Source organism: Mugil cephalus, chromosome 6 (genome assembly GCF_022458985.1).
Source record: "Mugil cephalus isolate CIBA_MC_2020 chromosome 6, CIBA_Mcephalus_1.1, whole genome shotgun sequence".
Lineage (NCBI taxonomy): Eukaryota > Metazoa > Chordata > Actinopteri > Mugiliformes > Mugilidae > Mugil > Mugil cephalus.
In genome coordinates, this window is record NC_061775.1 from 16,540,392 (window position 1) to 16,564,280 (window position 23,889).

General features: G+C 41.9%; 1 protein-coding gene across 5 annotated transcripts in view; it reads right to left on the bottom strand.

Moving 5' to 3' along the window:
- Window positions 1–23,889, bottom strand: part of pde4cb (phosphodiesterase 4C, cAMP-specific b) — a 95,788-nt gene that overhangs the window by 56,782 nt on the left and 15,117 nt on the right. For 3 of the 5 annotated variants that reach the window (XM_047587800.1, XM_047587795.1, XM_047587802.1), the window contains exon 1: window positions 17,667–20,416. In XM_047587800.1, coding sequence (XP_047443756.1) covers window positions 17,667–17,869 — 203 coding nt within the window. In that variant the 5' untranslated portion in view covers window positions 17,870–20,416. The other 2 variants (XM_047587793.1, XM_047587798.1) reach the window with 1 other exon arrangement.

Sequence of the window (23,889 nt, forward strand, 5' to 3'; positions counted from 1 at the left end):
AATAACACAACAGGTGGAAAAAAAAAAGTGTTTGCACTGTGGCACATATCCTACAAATGTTGACATTCAATGCTCGTCTAATCCTAATGAGGCAGCAGTTGTGCAAAGATGGAGACAAAAGGAGGCAAGGTGCACTATTATATGTTACCCAGAATTGGAACTGGAGCTGAACATAACTAACGAGGAAATGAAAACGCTGATGAATAAATTACTGACCTAGAATCTTTTGAATTTGCATGTTGTTGGTTTTGTAAAAGACTGTTAATATACATATGAATTTCCAGTGCAAGGACTTTGTTTAGGCAACTGTATAATCCACTCTCTGTGTTATAAAAAACAAATGAACAGCAGTAAAGGTTAAGCATCCATTCATGAGACATCACAAGGGAGGGAGGGCGAATCCAAAACAAAGGATGACCACGGGATGAGTAAACCTTTTGTCAGTCCCACATGTGCCAAATGTTCATTGTAACATTTCAACCAGAAGGTCACACTTTTATTTTTCCTCTTGTGGATGAAGACCCCAGGAGAGACTATGAAGCCAGCTGTCACTAAAAGGTCAAACCTTAAAGGGCTCGTCAGCCTTTTAGGAAAGCTGTCTGTAGTCCACTGGCAATTAGCCCACCCTGAAAGTGAAGAAATATCACGCCATCAGGGTGCCTGGTGTGTCGGGAAAACGCTTCCACACTGATGTTAGTTCATTAGAATAAAACTGGCTTATTTGCATCGTCTGCTTTCCACACTCAGTACAAAGGAGGACTGCAGTGAAGCCGTGAAACTATTAATTTTAATCAAAAACATATGAGAAACTAAATATGCTGATTACATATCCGGTTCATCCAGTTCACAAACTTATTTTCAGCGCACACCCTGGGTACCAGCTGTTGTGTTTGTGAGGATTTCATTCATAAATAAAACTGAAAGGGAGCACTGATCCATCTGGTTTTCAGCTCTAATCCAACAGCACAAGAAGAGACTGGCCAGCTAAGTGAATCACTTTATGTTTCAACCAACATCTTATTAATACACAAGGTAATCTGGGACAGGAAGCTCATCTGTGTCCATCCTGAATGATAAATTGAGATTCCTGCTGAATATTGCTTTATATATTGATGTTTTGTAGATATTTGATATTTTGTATTGGCTAAATAACAAAATACCGGAATCCGCTACTGGTTTAATCTCTTTCCGGTAAAAGACAGTGAGTGGCATTTCTGTAAACATACATACACATTAAATCAAGCGGGTCGGAGTCATGCTGTGGTTACTATGGTAACATAAATCATGGCATACAGCTGGAAACAGAGGAGCCCCTTAGCCATTAAGGGTATAAATACACTGCCTGTGCCCCCCCCCCCAAAAAAGCAGCCACCTGGATTTAAGTAAGCAAGTAGGTGTGAGCTTCCTATCAGATAATTACTTCCTGGTTGATTATCTTTCACCTCGTCTGATTCAATAAGCAGCTTCTTATTTCTTCCATTCTTTTTCGGAGGAGTTACATTTTTCTTGGCACTCATCAGCCGTGTTAAATCTCTATGTGTTCTTCAAACAATAGCACCTGGAACTGGTCCTAATAAATACTGAACATATAAATAGACAGAAAATATGTCCAAATAGCTGGAGCGTAGGAGAAAGACGAGAGAGAGAATTTTATATGCAATCACAGATGCTGCCTCCGTTGCTGCAACCTGTAGTTATTTCCAGGGGAGGTACACGTCAGGCTACGACGGAGGCTAAAGAGCTACACTTTACTGATGCAGAACCATAAATCTGACACGAATGTCACCAAGACTCCCAGAGCAAAAGTTAGCTTTGAAGGCACTTCTTCGGTTATGCAGCAGAACACAAAAGTTAAGAATTAATTTTATTTATATTAATGTAAAGATTAAGAAACCTTCTGACGCTCGGTGTCACTGCCTTGGCAGAGCCCAACTCATGCTAGCTCTCCGACAATTCAACAATATAAGATATAATATAAGACTTGATGAGGGCGTCACTGATACTGTAGGTGAGTCAAGTGCTAACGAGATAGCATCCTGCATAGAACTGTCCTTCCTGTAGGTGAACTGCAGCCCAGCAGGGATGGTGTCCTTTAAGTTCTCTCTCTCGAAGCACTTTGTGATGACTGGGGTCACAATGTTCTGAACAATTTATGCAATTAATCTTATTCTTCTCTGTATTGTATCTAAGCCAAGCTAATCAGCTAACCAAATATTACCGTCTTCTCTTCCTACATCAGCTGTGTTTGCAGCCCTTTTAGATGTTCCAAGACCGTATGTTTCATCTCTCCCAATGTAAGCTCCAGCTGGTAGTGCACAGTCACCATTCTCTCCATGTTAGAAAGCTGATAACTTTTCCTTATTAGCAAATCTAGAGTTTAAAATCACATTTCCTCCAGTTGAAAACCACAAACAGCCACAAATGCACGTAAAAAACTATTCAGGGACAAATCCACAGTCTAACAAATTTTCCTGCAGCTGATGCCCTACCTTATATCAAACCACCCACTGGTTCAAGTCACGCTTAACGAGGAGCATCACCGCAGCTCTCTGCCACGCCACCTGCCACTGTTTGCTCATGCTGTGATAGATATTCATCTGTGGATTCAACGTGCCAGCTGCTGGCCTCCAGTTAAACCATATTCCACGACTTTGCCACATCTCAAAGGGATCGAATGGATCACACCAAGTGTTTTATGATCTGAGGACGTGTCAGTAGTTCACTGATGACAAGGTCAGAGGGTCTTGGCTATTGCAGTCAAGATTGTTTGTGTGTGTGTGAGACACCTGAAAACCTGAAGGAGTTTAAAGGCAGACGGCTGAGAGTTCACAAACAGCCATTACCTGAAGGCTTAGACTGAAGCTTCACACGCCGTTAGCAACCTAATGCTCACAGCTTCAAATCCCCGAAGACTCTCAGCTGCTGCTTCATTTATGAAAAGGGCAGAAGGGGTGACCTGAAGATGCTTCCTCCATAAGAGTCACTGCAAAATCCTTCAGCTAACGACTGAAACCGAGGACGATCAATATGATTACAACCGAGCGTGCAGCTAAAATTAAACTTAACAGAACAAAAGAAACATTACAGTCACGCATTCATGCGGTCTTGCATCAAAAATAAAAATAAAAAACAAGGTAAATAAAACACTGCATTCAAGAGCTATATATATATATATGAAAATTAAATGAAATTAAAAGAGGATTGCGTGATCATTTATTTTTTTTAGAAGGTTTAAAACATGAAAAAAAAAATGCTAAAAATGCCGTCTTTTATCTTCTCAGGCTGATCTATTTATGTGAGTTTTAAATGACGACATAAGTTTAAAATTAGTTTGCGTCACACACTGAATATATTTCTGTCTTATTAACGCTCATTGGTTACTGACAGCAAATCATAAATATTAAACTGAGATTAATCGGGGGGGCCTGACTGAATCTGTGAGTACAGAGCGTGGGAGTCTGGGGTGTGGGGCTAAATCTCCTGCAGCCTGGGCGTTAGTCAAACTGCAGTGTTAATTAAATGTGAAATCCAAGTTTCCACATTTCTTTTTTTTTTTTCCTTGAGGAGGCAAACAACGCCGCATGAAAACTGCGAAAAGCCCAGCATTTTAGTCGTGACTCCAGCTTTCTCTGATTAGCTGATTAGAGGCCGGAGTGCAGACATTTATGTTCATAAATCTGCAGCTTTGTACAGCGTACCAATTTAACAGAACCATTTTTTATTTTTTAATTCTCTCTTTCTACGTGTCAAGGACTTTTCCCTTCATTAGAGCAGTGTGTAATCACCGCTCTTTATAACAGCAGTTTTTGACTCTGTGTTTAGGTGGGCGTATTCCACCATACAAATCTCACCTAATACCGCCTTAATGCTGTTTGGAGTAAATGGGAACACAAATTATCACTTTAATGAAATTACAACAGGCTCTAGAGGCTGTAGAGTCTTCGCTTGACTGCAGGTGGTGCAAAGAAAAGCAAACTGTTAAGACAATACAGCACTGATTTTGGATGCAGACCGAGTGATTTGGCTTTTCGTCAGGCTAGGAGCAGCAAATAATTACGGTAAATGCTCCGGGAGTACGTTTTTAATCAGCCTTATATTGTTTAGAGAGAAAACACATAATAATTAAAAAATAACATCATAAAAAATAAACTGGTGACATGCATAGGCTACCTCACTCAGTTTTTATTTACTTACTGAAATACAAGATTGGAAAGCAACAAACATTTTGTACTCTGTTTTCAAGTGGTAACTTAACACCGGTTAACACCAGCACTGACACCACTTCCCTAATGTTGTGTAGATCCCTCCCCCCTATTCTTTGAGAGTAGGGGGACTCTGCATATCACACATCCTGGAGGCTCAGTCCACATCTTGACCTACTTTTTATGTTTTTGAGCAGTTCCTCTGAGGTTTGTGTGGTGTGGCAGGCAACTGCTGTCACAGAGAGCTTTATGTGGGTGGTAAATGTCTCAGTAACGTCCACATGAATGCCAGGACCAAAGTTTTCCCATCGGAACGTCGTATTTTACTGAGAGGACCGTAAATAACAGACCCCGGTGACTTCTTTCTTGTCTTGTCCAATCTTCTGTTATGATGAACATGTGGAAATAAATCTCCTTTCAGGGACAAATTAAGTCTGAAGTCTCAGTTATTCACTTCACCCGTAAGTGGTTTTAATGTTCTGGCTGATCGGTTACAAAGTTTGTCAAACCTTGCAGTTCTGTGCCCGGTGTAATTTCGTTTAAGGAAACCAGATGCGAGCTGGAGGCCGCTCATTTGTCTTTTGTTTCTGACATTATTGCATCTGTCCAGTTAACTTGCCGATAACAGGAAGATGATTAACATGTTGTGACGGTGGTGGGTTTATTCCAAGACACGCAGAGATCAACGGTCGCAGCGCTACACGGCCGCGTCTTCCTGCCTAAACAGGAGGATGACTCCAGTCCCATTCTGTCTCGGCCTGACAAACAGACACAGTGATTCCCCTTGACTCAACTCACCAACAGATCTGCATCGATGTGATGAATCAGCGTCATTATATCGACCGCCTCCTGTTTGCTCCTGGAATGGATCTGTCGTCCTTGTTTCTCATATTACCGGTCACGCTATACCCATCACAGATATTAGGGATTTATTTTTATTTTTTTCTTGTGAAGCGGCAAGCAGGAGGGTACAAGAGCAACGTGTTGTTGTCGATAGAGTTGGATGCTGTCATTTACAGAGGTTATGAGAACGAATGCTCAATCGTTACCGTTAAACCTATTTTTCAGTTACATGTTCAATAACTATTTTTTTTTTCTTGTGATCAAATTATTAACACAAAACAGTAATTGCCAAGTATGGCTTCTACTAATTTCTTTCATGTTGAAGTTTGCGAGGAGTCAAATAGGTCCTATGAATGAAATTAAAATTGATTTGTCCATGATCTGGGTTATGAGAGGACAACTTCATATTTGGTATGAAATCTGGTATGTTCTACCTCCAGATTTCAACCAAAGGAAAGTTTTTCATGTGAGGCTACGATAAAATGTTGACATAAGGCAGAGACCAAACATTCAGAGTTGCTGTCAATTCATGAAGTGGATGAATAGGTAAAAGCTCATGCCACAGGGCCCCGTACGCTTTGAGAGCAACTCGCTGTAGGTAGAAAAAAAAACAGAGAGTAGCTTTTGTCAAAAATGTCACCCAATAGACGGGCACCCACTAAGCAAAAGAGATGGGCCTACCCCCAATCATGTCCTCTTATTATTAAAAATAGTAGGTGCCATCTGCAGGAAAGATTTCGTTTTTCAGCTGCTCGCCAAGTTTGAAAAAGTAGGGACGCGATTGGACCAAATCGCAGTCGGCAGAGACTAATGGAGACATCTGAAAAAAAAGGACATCTTGTAGATTGTAGGGAGCTACTATTTTCGCCAAAAGACCTCCACTTGAGGGTCGAACCAGTCGGTCAGCGGTCTGAGGGTAAAGGACCACAAGTATGATTTGGAATTTGGGACAGCAAGGACACGGTGTAATTTTCCCCCGAGAGCTGTGGAATATTTAACAACACATGGATGGTTCCCATTCCAAAGGAATTTGGAGGTCGTAGAGTGAAGTTTGTTCCAGCATCCAGCAGGGATGTTCTGTATACTTTACAGATTCGAGTCATACATATGTGAAATGTATATCACCAGAACATTAAAACCACCAGCAGATGATGTGAATGACGTTGATCATGTCGTTAAGATGTGAGTGAGTGAGTGAGAGTGCTGTATGGGAAACATTTGGTCTTGTCCAAAAACTCTCCTTGAAGGCAGACGTCCATCCCCAAAAGGACGATTGAGTCCACCACACAGAAAAACTGCTTAAGGACAGCTATAAAAACAAAAACAAAAAAAAAAAAAAAAAAAAAAAAAAAACGATCGACCCTCAACAGGATGCGTTGGAACATGCCCCCCGATCCAAGGAAGCTCCTTCCCTCAACCACAGGACCCAGACACAACCCCAGAGGGCCCTTGTTTTCTTAAAATGATTTCTCTTAGATCAAAATAAGACTAACAAACACGCTTACATTACTTTCTCATAGCTCCTACAGCTTGAGAGCAGTGTTATTTCGAGAGTTTGAACTACTGCTGTCATCCTTTTCACCGTCTCTGAATGAGAGAGAGAATTAAACTTCACAGAGACGGATTAGATCCTGAATAGTAAGATAATACTTGCATGATCGTCTAATGACGTAACAGCAAATTTGCCATCTGACAGCTCGCTCAGATGGCACAAAAGACGAAGACATTAACAAGGGCAACGTGCAATTCTCCTCCTAATCTACCCACTCACAAGAGAAGACAAACAAATGAAAACTGAGAGTCGTGCTCCAGCCTTTATCAAAGGCGAGGTCAAAGCAAGGACAGGGGAGATACTAATCTCTATCGGATCGGAGCATTGTTTTGGTAATTGATGAAGGTTCATGAAGAGCTACAGCATTAATTTCTCTGATCTGTGCTGTGCCTGAATCAGTGGGGAACTGTTTGTACATGGACAATAAGTGGTTTACTCATCTCCTCGAGCGCTCAATCACTAAGCTATCGCTGCGTTGCTGCCAGATGAATCAGAAACCCTATTTTCTTCTGTGATTACGCCGAACTTCCCTGTCACCTCACGACCCCAAATAAAAAACAAAGTAATTTCTATATAATGTAAATTTAATTAGTCAATTTATTTTTCTAAATCCTTACAATCCTTAGGGCCATGCTTCTGATTCATAAGCCGCAGACATGCATGTCCTTTGTTGGGAAATGAGGAGTGCTCTAACTACTCTGAGATTTAAACTTGTGTCCCCAGGGAGACATGGAAAGAAATTCGTCACATGGCAGATAATGGCTATTGAGTCATAAATATTTATCATTTCCTCTCATTCAAAAATAATCGATACATTCTGACAAGGAGGCGACCCTCCACAGGTAAACAGCTATTCACTGTAATGTGACACTGTTGTGTTGCGCTGAGCAATTTCTGCTGGGGTGACAGGGCTGTCGACGTTTAGCATAGCAGGAAATGGAGAAATGTCATACGCTTAGCCAGCTGACGGCATCAAACTGTCCAGGATAATGGTAGGAAACTGATTTTGGGTTGAGATTTGTAAGATGATTGCGTGGCGTAGCTTCCAAACAAGACCGTGAATGAGCCTCGAAATTTGAGATGAATTTTTCAAAATCAAGAATGTACCCAGGTTCAGATCCATCAGCCGACCGGGGCCTCTATGTGAAGAGTTTGTATGTGTCTGTGCGGGTTCTCTCCGACTTCCTCCCACCATCCAAAGACTTAATCATTAGGTTCACTGGTGGTTCTAAAGAGTCTGTAGGTGTGAGTGTGAATGTTAATGGTCTGTGTTCGTTATAGACTCCAAGGTGTACCCCGCCTCTCGCCCAGTGACAGCTGGGATAAGCTCCAGATCCCTGCAACCCTCCAGAGCACAGGTTTTCAGCAGGGGGTCCGTGACATCTAGAAGGTCCACGGAGGTACTGCAAGAGGGGGTCGCAAAATCTTTCAAAATTTTAATTTGTTTCCATTCACATTAACGTGAATCCAACATATTTTAGTGTTTGAAATCTGAACCTGTGTTATTTCAGTAGCTTAATATTGAATGCAACATGATGATAATAATGTATGTTTATAAATAGCACTAGGCTGAGTTTAATATAGAACACATATAGCAGGTAGGGGGTCCCTACTTTATCTCTCCATCAGTTTGGGGGTCTTTGATATGAAAAACGGTGACCCATGCCCCAGAGGACAAGCGGCTACAGAAAATGAATGAATGAAGAATATACCTATATGTTCATGTCATTTTTGATTTTACTGTATGTGTGTTAAGAAATGTTTACTTGCGTAATTGTTTTGAACATGATGATAAATAATAAGCCCTATTGATCCTTTAATAAGCCTCCAGTGCATTGGAGCACAGTAGTTATAATGATAACGCATGAGTCATGTCGCTTGCAGCTTTAACGTAATAGCGTTTTCAACACCTTTTGAACGGTTCATATCAACAGTATACCTGGGCCGAGTTCCAACAGTGCTCTCCATTGTTGCAGGCAGCGCGGAAGTCAGAGAGTCATTCTTCCCATGAAAGCTTCTCGGAGCACCATTAAACATCAGATCCCGAGCAAAATCAACAAACAAGTTAATCACGCAGGCAGCGTCTGCAATTAACCTCTGATCAGGTTCTGCCACGGGGGACAGGCCTGTCCCGGGAAATGAAGAAAGCACCGTGAATTCTGCATGAGCGTCTCTGACAGCTGCAGGCTAACGCACAAAGAGCAAGACGCCAACAATCATTTGTTAAACAGACGCCATTCATCACAGCTATAAGTCTAGATAAGTATTCCATTATGTGCGTCGAGCTGAAAGTTCAGCTACATCTAATAAAACTGAAGAGGCCTGTGCACAGGAGGCTCGTAATCAATAACAGAGGAAGGAAACAGCTGCACATTCGTCATTTATCACATGATTCTTGTGAAAGCACAAATGAAGTGAACCAGGATCAATCTGCAACGCTGATGTCGGCTGTGCGTTGATCAAAAAGTTGCACTTGTTACACACTACAATGAGTAGAGACAACAACCTGCTGACACATGCGCTCCACGCCAGCATGGAAGGATATTACACTCCCATCCATCAGGGGGCGGTAGTCTGTAATTGTCTTTCAAAAGGGGAAACTGGATCAGCTACAACCCATCGTACAGAGCTAAGCTATGTACGAATCATGCTGACAGTTGGTCTACTGTTTATTCTTTTTAGATAATCGTGTTGTTGTGAAAGATATTTGAGTATTTTGAATTTCAGAAAAGTGCCTTTTAACTTCAGAAATTTTCCACACTGCCAACAGCAGAGATCATCCACCAGGCAACCATCTGTCTTCTCTGCAATGCTCTTAAAATTCAGAACCAACATGTCTAATCTCTTAAACTGAAACACAGCAATGTTTAATTTGCTTCCTTCAAAAATCACAATACATTAAAAGAACCATTACCAAATTAGTCTCTATGACACGTCACTGCACCTACTGTTCTACCCTTAGTGAAGAATATCCCCTAAAACCACAAATTATAATGCTTTATCACGCTTGAGGTCAGATGTTTTAACTCTGGACAGTTAAAATATCCCCCTGCTGTTTCCCCCTGCTTCCAGTCTAATGGCTCTGGACTCACAGACATGAAATCGATACAGACTGTAACTCCGTGAGGGAAACTGAGTCAGTGTGTTTCCTAAAATGTTGATTTTTTTCTTGAAAACTTGTTGTTTGTTTTGTGTCGGGTCTCAAACTCTCATGAGTCAAACTTTTAATAAGGAAGACTGGTTAATAAAAACAATGAGTCGTGATGAATAAATAAATGTAATGAGGCTAAAGGCTAATCACATAGTAATAAAAAAAATAATAACAACACGGAGAACGACATAATGATTATATCACAGTCAAACTGCAGAATAAAAAACAATCGTCTTATGAAAACATAATTTCAGGAGGCACTAAAATCTGAAAAAACAAAAAAGGTATCTGTATCTCAGACAAATTTAAGAGTTTTTCAGTGAGTTCGTGGTTGTTTTCCTGGGGAGTATGATGAAATCTCATCTGATTAAAATTTTGATTGTGTTACTCGCTCATCAGCGAAAATTTAGGGAGAGGAAGAGCAGCCTCAACTATGCTGAAATGCATTCATTATGAATTATGAGCCTGAACTCAATACCCTCCTCGACTTTAATAATAACATATAAAAAAACAAAAAAAACAAAACAAAAACAAGATAGACCTTGACCCTTTATGATATTTTAATGCAACGTTACGCTTTTAGTAAATTACATCTGTAATGTTATCGTTATTGCTGCGGGAAGATGAAAAACCTTATCAGTGCAGTTGTTCTGAAAGATGATGATTTAGTGCTTTATTTAGCAGAAAGGTTCATGTATGTTCTCTTCCATGTCCTCATATGCATTTAAACATGTGACAAAATAGAGGACTTGACTTGAATGCACTGATGAGTGTAAAGATGAACCACACTTTGACTGAAGACTGGTTTTGAAGCTCAATGCAGGTGGCGCTAGCCGTCACCATTTTTCCAGTACATACAGGTTGGTTTATACCACGCCGTGGTGACCTAAGCATTTACATCTCCTACGTGACTGGAGCCGAGGCAGGTCGGGTGACGCCAAGGCAGACAGCTAGCAACCTGAGTCAGCACCCACCTATCTCTATCTGATCATGGTCTAAATTATACATAACGTTAAGCCTTAATGTAACTGAACCTATCATACAGTTGCCACACATGGATAAAATAGATCTACAGACCAAAACCTCTTTTGTATCAGCAGTAAACATGACAAGTTTATTGAGGAAAGTTAGAAATTTAATATCGAGTCAAACCTCAAGTAGTCAGTGAGGGAAGTGCAATGTTTTGGCACTTCTGCTTAATTTTTCAATATCAGATTTTTTTTGCTTGGGTTTCACAGAGAAAGTTTCACCCTGAGGCTTTGTTAATACAAACCGCAAGCTGCAAAAAGTGACAGTTGAACATGGAGATTAGCCGCATTAGTCTGACTCATAGGCTTAAATTGTAAAATTAATTATATATTAAGAAAGCAAAGGGCTGTTATGCGATTGACTGTACAACAGATTTGAAAAGCAGTCAGAGATATATTTTCACAAAAAGAAAAGAGAAGTAAATGGATTGCTGCATCACAAAGAAACAACTGGAATCCAGGCACAGAAACCTAGTGTTGTGGTTCACATTTAGTGTCAGGTAATATTAATTTATGCCCTATTTTTGAGGAAGTCATACCTTAAGTTACGTAGTTACGGCCGACAGTAACTACTTCAGTTCCAACAATAAACAACAATAAAAACAATAAATGGAATATTTGTGATCGCTCCTTGTCATCCTTTTAACGTCCGGTCGGAAGCTACAGTATTGTATGACTAACGTTACTTCTCAGTAAAGCTCTTAGCGTTAGCATCTTTTATTTAGCTACATTTATCATAACTGAAATGAACTAAAACTAACTTAAACTAACTGAAAATGAGGCTAATCCACTTTGCCAAATAAGAGGGTACTTTACTACATTGGCCACGTGTCAATGTTCATGGACCATTTGTTATTTGGTAGTTTGTATGGATCATTGTCGAGTCCAATTGTCCTTAATTGGTTGTTAATTTGATCTGATAATCCACATTTTTCCCGGTCTCGCTGTGTTTACTGATACATTTTACCATGTTTTTTCCACTCAGTGGCCGTGGCCCTGGGTGTCAGTGACATCAATGCACACCTTCTATTGAGCACTGACGGTGGTGCTTAGTTGCAGTATAGACCTCAGCATCAACTAGATTTAAATTATGCAAAAAAACAGTTGACCTGAATGGGTATATTTATTATAGAGACCAAAATTCTTTTTTTTGTTGCACCAGGCTGTAAACTTTGTAAAAACTTTTAACGTGGCGGATTACAGGGACTGAGTCATCCTCAAGGAGGCATTAGAAGAGCTGGTAGAACTTCATGCCCTATCAACAACATACAGTAATCTTTTAATTAAAAGTTACCCGTAAGACATTTAAAATGGAGGCAACCTATCAAACGAAAGTTAGAACTCACTTCTGACTTTTATAAAAGCTCCTCACAGAACAGTCGGAGCCCCTTCACGAAAGTAGAAACGTGTTAAGATTATTTTCAGCTTGCTTTCAATGTGTCACTTGTCTGAACACAGTCTCTAGCGTCCTGACTAATTATTACTGGCTAACAGACCCGATGACAAGCAAGCTCAGAGACTAAACAGTGTCTCCTTGGACAGTTGTGATTTAGTCTTTGGCTGACAGTGTGGAGAAGAAGTGCAGGCTGCTCCGTGTTTCCTCTGTCAGCTTTTCAATAAACTGCAAATATAATGAATCAATGTTCCAGCCGCTGAACGACCATCTTCATCTTTTATCAAGTGGGAATCGTTCTGAAGCCTCTCAAAGGGAATGCCTCGCTGCCTGGGCTGTAAACGGAATTACAAACAGTGCGGACTGTAGAGTTAATCATGCCCAGTAGCTCTCTATGAAAGAAGAAACAAACTAAAATCCTACTAAAAAGCTATCTTATCAAAACTGTTAAATATTTCCAACAGATAAAATTATTCTCATGGCATATTCAGCTCTGCACCTGGAAATCAGTGAAAGAAAAAGAGCCACAACACAGCCGTTGGTGTCTCGTGGTGAAACAAATATTCATCAGCAGCCTTTAATTTAGGAGAAACCACCACCCTGCAGCAGTCACAGCGGCATTAAATAGAGTCAGTTAGGTAACACGACTTGATTAAAGCGCCATCCACACAGCCACTGACACCTGCAGGTCTGCTGCATGCAGCAGGTATTAAACACTACATTACTTTCAGTAATCCTCCCTCAGCCACATCTGCTTTGTATCTTTTGTTAACGGGAGGCTGGCTGGATAACAATCATCTCTTCTCTCTCCTCTGATAACCCACTGGGCAAGTCTTTATTGCATTTTTTCCAGGAAAACACTGCTCCATAGCAACGGGGGTAATCTCGCACTATCGCGCCACGAGTAGTGATTTCGAAAGCAGGCCGTTCCTGTTTCAAGTTGACCGTTGGTCGACACCGCCGTTTCTATTCTCACTACTCGGGGTCTGGAGAACAGAGCGACATGAGGACGCCCCGTAGCCAAAAGGCCACCATCCCCTCCGAGAGCAGACGTGCCTTCATCAACGATAACATGCTGCTGAAGTGCCCTTCAGGAAAACAGCGGACCTCCATCTGGTAATTCATTGAAATTCCGCCGGAAGACAAGTGTTTTCGGCCTGAACCCACAGCAGAACAACAAGTGACTCTGTCATGCATTCATGGGCATGTCAGTGTGCCCCTGGTTAACAGACAGAGACGGATGTAGATTAAGTGGAAAAGGAAATTATAGTAGATAGCAGAATTTAAGTTGTGCTTCTTCCCGAAACGATTAGAAGTTTGAAAGCATTTTGACTCTAAGGGGGTAATTAGTGTGTGTACTGTGCCACTAGACATCATAAAATGGTACATTTGCACACACTCATCACACTAAGGAATTATTGTTGCAGTGGTACTTGTGAGGCTTTGTGCTCTGGAATAGGAAAAAAACAAAGGAACAATCCACAGAATCAACCCATTTTCAAGCTAGTGAGTCTTACAGGCAGTTCAGGCTTCTGCGTCAACTTGACGACTACTCAGAGCACGTGCAAACCCTGACACCATTTCTGACGTGCACCCCCCTGAATTGTAATGGGACAAGAGCTGAGATTGGTCCACTTGGTGGTAGCGTGTTTCCGCTTCAATATATCCTATATCTAGTTACTTTTTCAAATTGCTTGTTTTGGATCAATAAAGATGGAACAAGTTGAGCAAAGCTGAACAATGGAGGTTCAGAGATACAAACATTTGAAGGACTCGTCTTCAGCAAAATTTTTGGCGAAAATCTCAGACGCCATTATTGAAAGTGAAGCGGCTGGTAAAAAAAAAAACAAAAAAAAGGAAAAGCCAAAGCGCCCACTAGTGTTTGGGTGGCATTGCTACAGAGTGAACCAGACTGACAGGTGCACAAGTAAGAAGGTCTCACACCAGCGTTGACTCCACGCGTAGGCTACGGCATCTATGTGAGGGATTTCTAAGTTTATCACAGCCAATTAACACTCGATGAAATGTGCTCAGTCACCTGAGAAGCCAGTGTCAACGGTGTCACTGCTATGGGGTGGGGGTGTCTGGCCTGTTCTAGGTGGGTGCTATATGTCTGAGTAACATCCACACCAATGCCAGGTCCAAAAGTTTCCCAGCAGAACACTGAACTGTTACAAGATGGTGAATGTTATTTACTTCTCCTCTCAGTGGTCATAATGTTGTGCTTGATCGACGTGTCAAACTAAACTTTTATTTTCACACCATGCACCCAGAGAGACTCTTTTGGACAGAGTCCTCTTAAAATGGAATGAACACACTGTAGAGTACAACGCTGTTATTTTACTTCCAAATCCAAATACACCACAACACCAAATAACCACGGTGCTGTAGTCTATATTGGCTCTTACGTAGACTTTCAACCCACCTATGTTGTAGCTGATCTGGACTTAAAAGTGATCTGAGTCATCTGAATGGAGACACAATAATTCTGAGACATAAATGGAAATAAGTAGTCGGCGCAGAATGGAAGCAGTTGCCAGTGGTGTTGTCGTTGGTGGCTCTAAAGCCGGCTGACTCATTGCTTTTACTCCTACCTACAGCTCAACATGTTTTAATCGCAGCCGCGACCGCCGCGACCGCCACCACCGCCGTCCTCGTCATTCAGTGCCGGGTAGCCGGCGCAGATGACATTCACGGTGGCAGGACTCTAACGGGGAAGAGCTGGAACGATGCAGTCAGCCGACAGCGAGGGTGAGGGAAGGCCTCGTGTGGGCAGCCGAGGCAACGTGGCAGCAGTTTTGGACTGTGCAGCCACCGCGTTTGTGTTTATGTTTCCATTTATAATTTGTTTTCACACACACACACACAGTTTTCTGTTTGCCCACCAGCATACATAAACCTGAGGTCGGATAATTTAATGTAGCTGCTCTGAGATCAGTTAAACAAGACTTCCCAGACTACGTGTACAAGCAGTTATTAGTGAATCTTGATTTTTTTTTTTTTTAGTATCCATTTTTACTCTGCAAATTCCACCTCATAATGCCGGACGTGCCTTTAATATCTAGACTGCTTGGTTCAATTTTAGAAAGTGAGCCATATCTAATATCAGTGTGAAGCAACCTCCGGCCTTTAGCAGCATACTTGTATAAACTGAAGGCGGGATATCCATGACCTGAGTGCGAACACGATCCGCCGGGATAAATGAACTGCTTACTGTGCAGGAAGCTGGTGCCAGATGTTTAGGTGTTGAAATCATAATCGCCACAGTATCAGCAGATACCCCTTAGACATTTGCATAAATTGCGTGAACATATGCAATTAAAATTGTTGATCTGAGCATGAAATTCAAATCAATCTGGCAAACTAGTAGAAAATGTGTTGATTGTTTAGAAATCCCCAGTGAATGAAAAATGGAGCATCAAATTAATCAGACAACGCAATAAACGAAACCATCTTACTGCACAGTTACTCTGTCTCTCTAGGAAGTGAAACAATGTTTAGGAGATTATCTTCTCGGTGCACCATCAGGGGACAAAAACACAACACCTCGGCTCATGTGTGAAAAAGCTCTGAGGTAAGACGAGCACTGCTTGTTGACAGTGAGCAGCGTCTGGGGTTTTCGTGCCCGTTGAGCTCTGCTGCAGCCAATGGCAAATATTCAAGCCTTTTTCTGTTTCTTACGTGCACGAAAAACGTAAGGCCAGTGCGTGTGTGTGTCACAAAAAAACACAGTGGCAGTCTACAACTACAACTTCCACTGTAACGCCACAAAGAAAATCAGCTGAAATGAAAGAAACCTTGAGACCCTGGTCACTGTCATAGTCTCTTTTTCTCTCTGTCTCCTTGTCTTACAATGTGTCCTCAAAGCTCATTTGTCAAACTAGAAAACTCTGAAATGACACAAAGGAGGTGAGGCCCGCTTGCCGTCAGTCTCACCGCGGAGAGGAAAACAGAGTCTGTCTGATAAGGTTTCAGCTCCTCGCATCTCCTCCGTCATTCCTACAAGCACGAGGAGCAGAACACAAAGCCAAGCCTGAAGAACAGGTAGGCAGCATCCGCGGTAGACGCCCACTCAAGCGCAGTGTTATTTCACGGGGTTTTAAATCCAAAAAAACGCCTCCTTGTGTTTGTGTTTTGTTATGTGTTGGGGGTCAGTTTAACTGCAGCAATCAAGAGAGCAAATTATACGGAAACTGCACGTTTTCTCACCCTGCAGTAACAGGCAATCGCACGACACTGGTAAATCTCACGTTCTACAAGGATGCAATATGAAACGCCCGGTAATGTTCCCCTAAGTCACGCGGAAAGGTCGGACCGGGTGGGCACGACAACGCCACGCAAGCCTGACCTCTCGCGAAGCCGCTCACCGAAACGCGTCAGGGATGAAACGCTGACACAGGTGCAGATTATAGGGTTCAACTTTTCCTGAACAACAACAACCTAGGACTAACTGGAGCGCGGGCAAACCCACAGAGGCAACGGGAAATCAATGGCTCCTCAACGTCGAAACACTTTCTCCTCGAGTGCATCAATAAAAACTCTTCAGGCTTATTGAACTTCGACCGTGAGCAAATACCGAGACTAAATCGGAAAAATGAAACCGCACAGGGTGAGAGAGAAACACGGGGGATAACACCTCTTAATCGTATGCAAATAAAAAGCAGATTGCTCATCAGCTGAGTGCTGGTCACATTTTTTTTTTATCTGCTCCATTTTCTAAGAACCGATAAAAAAAAAAAAAAAAAAAAAAAAAAAGGTCAGACAACAGCTTTGAATTTACTAATAAAATATATACCTTAATGAAACATTTTAATAAACAGCTCAGTCATTCAGAATCAAAGTACGCTGACAGGAAAAGGAGCATCATTTTTTAAATTTTTTTTATAACCACAATAATGATAAGATCTTCACACCCAGCTTCAGAATATCTTGATAAGCATCATATATTTATGTCACCACTACTTAACGTTACTGGCAAACACAGACTCGAAAGAAGTCATTACCCGTTCCATTGTATCTGTCAGTTTTAGATGTATGATGACACACTTTGTAACGATAAAAAAATAATAACATCTACACCGCCATTAATCATTGCTCCATCATGTCTACAAGAAGTCAGAGGCACCTGATCGGTTGAAAAGACTGGGTTTATCTACTGTATGTGATGATTACATCAGAATAAAGTAATAAACAAATAAAAATAAACACTTCTGTATGCTTTTTCTGGCTTACTAAAGCAGGCTTGTTACTTGTATCCTGTCAATCTTCCGTTCAGTGGCTTTGATTCATGTTTATACACATTTAAATTAAATGAACGCACATTTCCCATATTACCACATCATACCACACTACCATAATTTACTACCTACATAAGTTAACTCGTGAAATATTAATTTTAAAGGGGAATTATTACTAACTATTAAGCCTGCAGTTGTTTAAGATGCTTCCAAGTAAGGGAGTGGGAAGGGGGCGGGGAGGGGGTGGGGGTGGGGGTTACCGTTTCAACGAGGAGGGCCAGGACATGCGGGGTTTCTTCAGCCCGGGTCGCAGCTTCTCCAGGGTCCGGTTGCGGCACAGGTAGCGCTCGGTGTCCGAGTTGAAGCGTTGTTTGATCCGTATGTGGGTCCTGGGCTGCCGCCACAGGTGTTTGGGCGGCTTGGCGAGCCCCGCTCCTTCTCTGCTCAGCGTGGCGCACTCCATTTTCTACTTGTGTGTTATTTTTGGTTTGTTTTGTTTTGTTTTTAAAGGGTCGAAGTTTTCGATTCGGAGCGGCTGGAGACAGAGCGGGCTGTCTAGGTGTCTGTCTGTCCGTCCGTCCGTGAGGGGGGAAAACCGCGGAAACTTGGAAGCTCTAACGCACGGAGAGCGGTGCGCGCCGCATGATGGTTGCGCTGCTGTCCACGAGTCGGAGTGCTGAAGCGACTGTGAGCCTCTCAGCCAATACCCGCTCTCTCTCTTTCTCTCTCTGTTTATCTTTGCCTCCGATTATCTCTCGTTCTATTGCTCTCTGGCTCTGCCTCTCTCTCTCTCCATCCTCAACTCTCGCTCTGCTTCCAGCTTCCTCCTGCCATCTCCATCTGTTTCCCTGTCTGTCGCTGTCTTAACTGTCAAGATGCCAATCTGCAGCATTACGCAACAGCGCGCTGTTGTCTTTACCGCATCTAATCTGGCAGTTAAATTGCGATTAATCTTTAATACTCCTATATAGTTTTTTTTTCAGCCCCTTTTAACGGCAGATGTTTTTAATTTGTCAGAGTAGGAAAGAAGCACGTAAACATAAGTAAATCATTCGAAATGACGCTTTAAGACAGTCAACCAGCAGGCAAAACAGCTGGACTGCAGCCATGAAATATTAAAACGATTTGGGAAGTTCAGATGGATCACGTTTACTCTTTTTTTAATACTTTCCAGGAGGACCACCGTAAATACACCAAAAATAAAAAATGAAAAAATTAAATAAAAATCTGTAGCTTCTTAACTGGAGGGTCGTTCCAACTATTAGAAAAGATGTGCACCACACAAACTAAGGCCGCAGATGTTCGCCGACAGACCAACAGTGGGAAGCAGTGTCACAGCCTCCAAGGAACGCACACGCCACACCAAAGAACTACCAGCAACACAGGACGACTGTGAGGTCACCTGTGTCAGGAGCATAAAGTTTCCCCTGTAGATTATTTTGTGCGTGAAAAGAAACAACGGCAGGTGACAGCAGTGTGTATTTCTCATTCAAATGGTGACATGGTGGAAGAGCAGCCATCACCTGGAAGGACAGAACTATAAAGCTGGCTGACGGCTGAATGATTAATTCATTAATTCAAGACGATCACGGCGTCGTGAAAATATCTGAGGGTTTTTGTGTACAGATTCTCTTGTGTGCTCTCACTGAACTGTTTCGCCATAGACTCGTTAATGCTGACGGAGGTCTGTGTAGAGCTACCGTTGCCGACCACTGACCACATACGCTCACTAAGGGCCTGACACCTGCAGACTTAAAGGTGAGATGTGCATGGAGGGACGGTAACATTTTAATTAATCAAAGAAATTCTGGACGACATATTGGGTTGTTTTAAGAAAGTCTGACTATATATAAAAAAATCATTTGGGTTATTATATTTGGAATTAAGACAAATTTGAATTATGGCACCATATGTTTATCATGGTATGCAGTTTAATGTCCAGTGTTCCAGTTCTGTCAGTCCTTGCCAGAAAATTTGGCCTCACATTTATTTATTTTTTTTCTTTCTGTTTTTATTCTGCATTAGTAGCATGACAGCAAAGCAGCACAGGCCCGTCCAAATTACTGGATGTCCCCAAATCCACTTGTGTTCATCATTCTGGAGTGAATGTGCTCGGCTATATCATTAGCTAACAAGCTGATTTTCAGTCTGCAAAAGACGTAGCAGACTCCAGACTTCTATCATCAACGTCTGCACATACACACGAGATGTAAAATGTCTAGAGAAAGAAAAGAGAGGCAGATGCTAAAGAGACAGGAAGATGCAACACACACACACACACACACACACACACACACACACACACACACACACACACACACACACAGACAGACACCTATGACATTTCAGTGACAGGCTGCTTCCTATGGTTACAATTACCGGACATTTTTTTTTTAAAGGGGAAGCCAACTCTCATTATCACACCACACCACAAAATACATTCCACCTTTCTGTGTGTGTGTGTGTGTGTGTGTGTGTGTGTGTGTGCCAAGCTCCTTCCTTCAGTGTCACACAGACAGCTTTAGTTTGCTGCCTCCTTTGTGTCCACCTGCACTGAGCCAAGACCAAAACACAAACATCCAGAGACTCTGAGCTAACGAGCCGTTGTCGAAAGAAAGAAAGAAAGAAAGAAAGAAAGAAAGAAAGAAAGAAAGAAAGAAGCTTGTATTGTTTAAAAAAACATTTTCAAACAAATTTGTGCTTATTTTCCATCAGACTGACTGATCAACCAAATATCCTGGCAATTATGTCTGAGATGAACAGAGCGACAGATGGTCCATATCAACACAAAACAACAACGACTTCATAGAAGCACGGTACTTGATCGACAATAAAAAAAAAATGCATCAACTTGAACTGGCAAACCTTGAAACACGATTTTCTAAAGATAAAGTGATAATTAGACACTTCTGACAAGATCACATCAACGGCTAATTGAAGGGAAAAAATCTGAGATGGAGGAACAGACTGAAGGAAACCCAAAGAAAGAAAGACCGGGCTGAGCGTGTTTGCCACTGACCGGTGCTCATCGTGGCTGGCCAGCGCTCGGCTGTACAGCACCTCCAGCCGGTCCAACGGCAGGCCATGGCTGGCAGATGGCCGCCTGCTGTCACACGGGTGCTCCTGACAGGAGTGTCTCCTCCACAGCGGAGGCAGCAGCAGCTGGCCGGAGAAACGCCGCCGCACCACCTGGTGGGCGGTGGGTAGAGATTCTCGACGACTCTGCAACCAAAGGAAAAAAAAAAAAAAAGGAGGTGAAGCACGGGTAGGACTCCGGTCCAAAAGTCAGCGGTGACATGTGGGATGTTTTAACTAAAGTGGTTCTGCAGTGAAGCTGATGATGAGTATGAAACTGAAACAAGCTGAGACAGAATGTACACATCTGAGAGAAAGTCTCTATAGAAGTTGAAGTTCTGGTTTTCATTCAGATGTGTTAGCTTTGTGGTTAACGGAGGCTAAGTTTAACTGTAGGTCACAGGTCTTAAACAGGGGGTCCGTGGAGGTACTGCAAACGGAAAATCTTTGGTTGATTTTTGCACATGAATATTTGAACCTGTGTATTATTTGAATAGCTTAATATTGAAATGATATTACTAAGGTATATTTATAAATAGAGTTTAATATAGAGCACATATAGTAGGTAGGGTGGCCCTACTTAATCTCTTCATCAGTTTGACCTGAAAAACGTTCAGACTCCTGCTGTAGGCCGATTGCATTAAACTAATAGCAGGGGTGAGGAAGTCTGTCAACCTCATTTAACTCAGCATTTAAAATATCTCTGTGTAATGCAATTCAGCTCTTTTTTTCGTTAGATGGCAATGCAGGTCTATCAGTCGGTCAATGAAGTCTCAACAGCATCTGTATGTTATTATAAACGTCTTTCATAAAGCAGCACAATGCACCCAGACTGAACTCTATCAAATACATTAAGCAAACAGTAACACAAATTACTCATTAATAAAACATTACAGCTGAGACTTTAATGTCCCACAGAGACTCTGAAATATCATCTGATACAATTGCCAAATAAGAATCATGAGGTTGTAGCCGCAACAGACTAAACCCCGGTTATAGTCCAATGATTAACTCAGTGAATCAATAATGGAGCCAAATGTATTAGTCCGGGGACATGTGACATCTGCCCAATCTGCCCCGAGGCTACTGCAGGCAGCACTTCTCACGTCTGACACCAAGTGAGTAGTTTGTTTGTCTTCTTCCCGGAGCATCAAATTATTTTTATTGGTGTGCCCTAACTGCATTTAGTATAATAATCTATAATCATGATCAAGATGACCTGCAGACAGACAGCAAGTTTGTCTGGCTGACAAATAACTGTGTGCTACAGTGCATCTTTGTGTAAAGTGTACATAACCAACATGACATCACCCTAATAAAAGGGCGAAACGAGGTTGAGGCTGCCAAGAAAACGCATACAATCCAAAAATACATGGACGTTTGAGCCGCTCAGATCTTCTGTATCAATGTAGTTCGTACCTCAGCTTCAGGTCTAGGGCTGATGAATATCGATCTGCCACACAGGAAGTCTCTGTTCTCTGACTGGTGCCGCCAAATGTCAAAGACTCAGCGTGAGTATCAGGCATGCTGTCCACCCCAGGCTACTTTACACCTTCATTATCTCAGGCTTTAGTTTCTCCATCGCCACACCTTTGCTTATTTTCTCCCAGTCAATACAGATGGACAGCTTTGTCATGTCACAGCTGTGTCATGACACTCTACGGACACTCACTACGATTACTTGCACATGAATAAAAAACAAATTATTGCCTCAATCTGACTTTAACTGGACAATTTAGGTGCATGTAAACATGTAATCAGAGTTCTCCTTATCCGATTAAGACACCCAGATAATGCGCTCAATTGGACTTTAACTGGACAATGCACGTGCGCATCCGACACAACCACTGCGCTGTCGTATGATCCCGGAACAAAAACATCCAAGAAAGCCAGTCACAGAAGAAGAAAGTAAACAGAGTCGGTAGAAGAACCATCTGAGGGATAGTGCGCATCTTATCTGCACCAGAAGTAGCGCGGACATTACGTACGAGATTAAGAAAATGCACTAATTTTCATCTGGTTGTTGTTTGAAATGCTGGTCTGCCGCACGAACTGACTCTTGTTTATTATACGATGTAATAGGTCAACCGGAAAGGGCGCCTTATTGACCCGCTGATAAGACAGATATCGCCACCTAGTGTAGAGGAGGAGAAGGACATGTTCCCGTCTGTTATTCGATTTTCTCTGTTGCATGTAAACGCACTGACTGAGGCTTCTTATGGTCAAAGGGCAGTTTTGTAGTACATGATGTCTGAATGTGACGGTAATGTCATTTAGAGCTGATTGTGGAGTTTTACTCAGAAATAGAAGATTTAAAGATGAGTTAAAGCCCCGGCTTCGTCTTCTCCTCCACACAGAGGGCGTGAACGCTGAATGGTTCATTTTGGAAAGCGAAAATCAGTAAGTGAATCAGAAAGTGAAGCGATATGACCGTCTGACAAGGTGTTCATTCGAAACATCCTGCAGCCTGATGCTGGACATCCAGTTCTGTTTGTCTCCGAGGACTGGTGGTCATATAAACCTCGCATATAAACCACATTCAAGCAGTATTTGTACTTATTAACAAGAGAGTTGAAGTTATGTCAGCACATGTAATAAACCCACAGGGATGAGAAAGTGCTCAAATTAATGAGAATTCACACTAATATACATCTGCTTTATCCTCTAAAGGAGGATGTGTGCTAAATGTTTGTGCTCTGCAACAAATAGACCTTGAGATGTTGCCAAGAATTCACCGTGAAGACTGCTTTTCAGAAACACCTGCAGCACAGCTGGCTCCTTACTTAAGTGTCTTTCTGTTGCTGCAGTTTCTCACAGGGAACAAATCCTATTTACACGTGAAATATGTAGGTACTGTTCGAGTTCAGACGGTCGGTTTTGTTTGTTTGTTGGTTTAAAATATACAGAGACAGTGCACATCAATAAACATTTCTGTAAACATGCCAGTTTAGCTAAGTTAGCTAATTTTCAGCTGTAGTGTCTTTGGCAGATGACATGAGCACTACACTACACACAATACAATACATTACAATTAATTACAACAGCGTTTTTCAACGTTTTTCAGGCCAAGGACCCCGTGACTGATGTGGAGATTAAGTAGGGACCCCTACCAACTATATGTGTTTTATATATACTCGAGCTAGTGCTATTTATAAAGATACACTATTATTATCATTTTGTATTAAATATTAAAATATTCAAAAGGTTCAAATCTTCATTTTTTTTTTATTTCAAACGTGTGCAACAGAGTGTTTGAGGGAGAAAATGTGGGGGGAAAATGAAAATAAATACACAAAAATGTCTAATCAACCAAAGACTTTGCGGCCCCCCTGCAGTACTTCCTCGGACCCCCTAGGGATTGTGGACCCCTTGTTGAAGACCTAACCACTACAATACAATACATTATTA